This window comes from Nothobranchius furzeri, chromosome 12, assembly GCF_043380555.1.
Source record: "Nothobranchius furzeri strain GRZ-AD chromosome 12, NfurGRZ-RIMD1, whole genome shotgun sequence".
Classification (NCBI taxonomy): domain Eukaryota; kingdom Metazoa; phylum Chordata; class Actinopteri; order Cyprinodontiformes; family Nothobranchiidae; genus Nothobranchius; species Nothobranchius furzeri.
Window position 1 is genome coordinate 71,662,600 of NC_091752.1, and position 5,000 is coordinate 71,667,599.

At 49.2% G+C, this 5,000-nt stretch overlaps 1 protein-coding gene across 9 annotated transcripts in view; it reads left to right on the forward strand.

Moving 5' to 3' along the window:
- The window catches only part of caskin1 (CASK interacting protein 1), a 142,739-nt gene that overhangs the window by 122,244 nt on the left and 15,495 nt on the right, over nucleotides 1-5,000 (forward strand). For all 9 annotated transcript variants that reach the window (XM_070543030.1, XM_070543025.1, XM_070543026.1 and 6 more), the window contains 3 exons: nucleotides 2,700-2,801; nucleotides 3,478-3,616; nucleotides 4,305-4,448. In XM_070543030.1, the coding sequence (XP_070399131.1) occupies nucleotides 2,700-2,801; nucleotides 3,478-3,616; nucleotides 4,305-4,448 (385 nt within the window). The remainder of the gene's footprint in view (nucleotides 1-2,699; nucleotides 2,802-3,477; nucleotides 3,617-4,304; nucleotides 4,449-5,000) is intronic.

Consider the following 5,000-nt stretch of genomic DNA (forward strand, 5'->3'; position numbering starts at 1 on the left):
GCCACATCTGAACATGAAAGTCACCAAAACCACTGGTTTGTTTCTAACCACACCTGCTATGCTGGATGTTAACATGTCTGTACACCTTGTCCTTGTGAAGGACTTCTGTTTGCTTCTGCTTTATCTAAGAAAAGGCAGAAAAATATTCATGTTTCTGACAACCGCAACTTTCCAAACTTCCCTGAAGTTGGTTCTTGAGGAGAACATTGGCAGGTATTTCCAGCTGGTCAACAACCACTGGCAGTTTTCTGTTTCTCTTAACCTCGGTTCGACAATAATTAGAGTTGGGTTCTAGTGGGTTTCCATCAGCAAACAATAAGCAGAGTGACGCAGAACAACCACTAGACCCATCCACCAATCTGGAGTCGGGTCGCTGGGAGGCCCAGACTCTCTCTCCCCAGCCACTTGGACCAGCTCTTCCAAGGCGTTCACTGGCCACTCGTGAGACATAGTGCCTCCAGCGTGTCCTGGGTCACCCATTTGGTCTGCTCCTGGTTGGACGTGTCTGGAAAACCTCACCAGGGAGGCACTCAGGAGGCATCCTAACCAGATGCCTGAGCCGCCTCAACTGGCTCCTCTCGATGAGGAGGAGGACCGAGCTTCTCACCCTATCTCTAAGGGAGAGCCCAGCCACTCTGCAGAGAAAACTCATTTCAGCAGCTTGTGTCCGCAATCTCGTTCTTTCGGTCACTACCCAAAGCTCATGCCCATAGGTGAGGGTAGGAACGTAGATCGACCGGTAAATCTAGAGCTTCGCGTTCTGACTCAGCTCTCTGTTCACCACGACAGACCGGTACAACGCCCGCATCACTGCAGATGCACCAATCCACCTATCGATCTCACGCTCCAGCTTTCCCTCACTCGTGAACAAGACCCCGAGATGCTTTATCACAACATCTGCAAAAAGCAGAGACCTGATCCTCAGGCCACCAGAACGGATGCCCTCCACACCTTGGCTGCTCCTAGAAATCCTGTCCATAAAGGTTATGAACAGAATCGGTGATAAAGGACAGCCTTGGTGGAGTCCAACTCTCACTGGGAACGAGCCCGACTTACTGCCGGCAACACGGACCAAGCTCTGACACCGGTCCTACAGCGACCTAACAGCCCGTATCAGAGGGCCTGGTACCCCGTACTCCTGGAGTACCCCCCACAGGGCCCCCCCGAGGGACGCGGTCAAACGCCTTCTCTCTCATCCAGGAGCTCCTTAAGGGTATAGAGCTGGTCCAGTGTTCCTCGACCAGGACCAAAACCCACATTGCTGATCTTGCAAAGCTGCGTCGGCCAACACGGCTCTAGAACTTTGAGCCTTAAGGAGCTTTGGGTGGATCTCAACTCGTCCCACTCGTGAACCACTTCAGTGGCCTCAGCTCCAGAGATTGGGAGCCCAACCAAAGGTCCCCAGGCTCTGCGTCCTCACTGGAAGATGTGCCGCTGGGTTTGAGGAAGTCCTTGAAGTACTCCACGCACCGATCCACAACGTCCTGGCTTGAGTTCAGCAGCCCACCGTCCCCACTATTAACGGTGTTGGTAGCGTACTGCTTTCATCGCCTGAGGCGCCGGATGATGGGCCAGAGTTTCCTCAGAGCCATATTGAAGTCTTGCTCTATGGGCTCACCAAACTCCTCCCACTTTCCCTCTGCCACCACCTGAGCTGCATTCCGCTTGGACTGCGGACCATATCTACCCTTAGATAGTCTCTGCTGATCAGTGGAGATACAAAGCTACAGAAGTCGGATCTTAAAATAAAGACCGATCTAATCAGCCTCCATATCATTAATAACAACCTAAAGTTTCCATGACTGTAACTGTTAGGCGTAGGAAGCAGAAAGGTGTGACATCACCCGGCTGCAGAGGTCTGAAGCAGACAGGAGAGTGATCCTGACAACAAACGTGTGTGGCCTGGTGAAGAGTTGTGGAGGAGTTGTCCTTGTGCCACACAGGAGTAAAACATTCTGGACACTATGACCTAAACGTTGTCAGGCGATCCCCCAGACATCAGAATAAACACGTAGAGATTCCCGAAGGATTTTCTGGAGCCTAACAAAAGCTGATGAAGTCCTGTGGTCCTACCCCCCCTCCCCCCTTTCTGAGAAAATCACTTTATAAATGAAACAATAATGGCCTTGGGATATGTGTGTGTGTGTGTGTGTGTGTGTACGTGCGTACATGTGGGCGTGCGCACGCATGCACGTGAGAGTGCGCGCGTGCACGTGAGTGTGTGTGTATGCGCGTGTGCACGTGAGTGCGCATGTGTGTGTGTTTTGTGCTCATGTGCATGTGCGTGTGTGTGTGCGTGCATGTGCGTGTGTGTGTGCGTGTTCTGATCAGGGTTTTAGATGCTTCTGTTCACTGCAGACATTCACTTTTGTTTGTTTACCTTATCTTGTTTTCTGAGACATTTTCAGCTTCACTTTGTACTCCTCGACTGGCAGAAGCTATCATGTGTGTGTGTGTGTGTGTGTGCGTGCGTGTGTGTGCGCACGCACATGCATGTGTGTGAGAGAGAGCAAGAGAACGAGGCTGAGACAGACACATCCACCCCTGGGCACATGCCACCACTGTGTGTGTCTCTGCTCACGCGTGTGTGTGTGTGTGTGTGTGTGTGTGTGTGTGTGTGTGTGTGTGTGTGTGTGTGTGTGTGTGTGTGTGTGTGTGTGTGTGTGTGTGTGTGTGTGCGTGCGCATGTGTGTGTGTAGGATCTCACGGCTGTTGGAATCACTAAACCGGGTCACAGGAAGAAGATGACGTCGGAGATCAACAAGATGAGTGTCACAGAGTGGCTTCCTGAGCACAAACCTGTGAGTTATTCAGCAGAGTTGCTATGGCAACAGAAAAGTGACCGACACCACTATAGGAAGCCTAAGGCTCCTCCCCCTCAGGGTCCCCGAACAGCCTTACACCCTGAATCACACATATGTTGTACTTCAGTTTAAATGATAAATAATCGTGTGAGTCTGTTATGTAATCTGAGATCCATCAGCTTGTAAGAATTGGAAATTAGAAAGACTACAGATCAGACGTGTCATATATGACGTCACTGTAGAACCTCCTCTCCCCCAGCGTAGCTGCCACTGACCACATGACCAGATTTTAGCGTTTTTCTTCACATTCACTGCTCCTTCTGTCGTCCTAAATGTATTTTCTCCATGTCCGGTTTGATGACGTCATTTTAGTGAGACGGACATTTGTAGTCGCCTACGTCTTTTTACACAAACCTGAAATAACTTTTGCCACCTGTTGAAAATCGGCACTTTCTTGGAATCAAAATGTGTCTTACAAATTCACAGACTTGATACGTAAACCCATGCCACATATCAAACGGAATAAGAGCATTTTGTTGGCAGTAGGTCCCATGGTCTGGAAGTAGATGGGCGGGGCTTAGGCCCCCTATAGTGGCTTTAGGATCTTTTCGTGTTTGTATGACGTGATGAAAATGATCGGGTCAGTAGACGGCCTTTTGTGGTGTTCCTACAGAGCAGCCTGGGTGAGTGGCTGTCTGCCATCGGTCTGAGCCAGTACCACCAAGTTCTGGTGCAGAACGGCTACGAGAACATCGACTTCATCACGGACATCACCTGGGAAGACCTTCAGGAAATAGGCATCACCAAACTTGGTAAGATTTACACCAAATGAGAGGACAGCCCTGTTCATGGTAAAGCCTGGATGTGTTTATGATCACGTTTAAAACGCAGTCATGCAAACCAATGACCCAGTGGTCCATGTTTTGGCCAAGGATTTGGTGAGCTTTGGTGATTTGAGTCTTCCTGCAAAGTTAAATCAAATGAAGGAACGTGTGCTGGATTTGAAGCTAAGGTCAGTTTTCGGTGGAAGGTGTTCATGTTTGGTGAATGAATACGTCGTCTCCACATCGATGAAGACATATGTAATGACAGGATTACATTGTTATTTAGATTTGGGACAGCAGACCTACATTTGTCTCTGAGGTCAGCTGTTAGGGACAATACCAGAGACGGTAACGATCAGAAGAAGACAGCTGAGATTGGTCAGTCTGAGCTTCCTTTGCCAACTTGTTTCCTTGGCGACTTGACCTTGGATAAGTGGGCACAAGTGTGTGAATCTGAAATCTTGTGCTGTAATCTCAGCCATCAGAGTGTTTTCTCATCTTTGGGCTAGAAAGCAATATTTGTTTCAGGTTTTATACAGAAATTCATAGAATGTATGATTCATAAGGTGTACACCGGTTGATGTAGCTTCATTTTGACGTTTGGATGAGGTAGACGAGGTTGCTTTTTGACAGGCGGTCCTCTAAAGTTTAACCAAAACTGTTCTGATTGTTGAAGGTCACCAGAAGAAGCTGATGCTGGCAGTGAAGCGGTTGGCTGAAATGCAGCGCACTTCAGATGGGCGAGGCTCACTTCGAAAGAGGCCTCCACCAATCACACAGCAGCAGGAAGTGATGTCAACGGACAGTCCGCCCCCAGATGGTGAGAAACACCTAATGAGCCTCAGCTGCCTTGTTTAATGAGACGCAATCAAGTAGTTTAACTTCTCTGACCGGGCTGTCCTGAGCTGATGAGAATCTCCTCAGTTCTTCTTACACGGAGTCCCTCAGGGTGCCAGACTCGGTACAATGTTCTTTTCCTTGAACCGATTCCTCTTGAGTTCATGCCGAGGAAATGTCAGATCTTATTTCAGAGGCCTGCAGCTGACACTCGCGTATGTTTAAATCTAGTGTTGGACTGTCGTACAAGAATGGATGGCTTTGAACTTTTGGAACTCTTGTCTTTCATCTCATCATCGGCCTGCTTATCCGCGTCAACAAGGTGTTTTCTAGACTGTCCTCTCCCATCCGACTTTCACCAGCTTAGCCTCAGATTGGGCCAGCTGTTCCTCCCAGTCGTGCCCCTCCAGGTCAACCTGCCATTGCTGGTGTGAGCCTTGTGGTCCCGTAACAGGACTATGGTGTCTCCAGTTAGAGCAACATCTAGCACTCGTTCCAAAAACTGTGGGAACTCTGAGCTGCTCTTTGGTGTGTA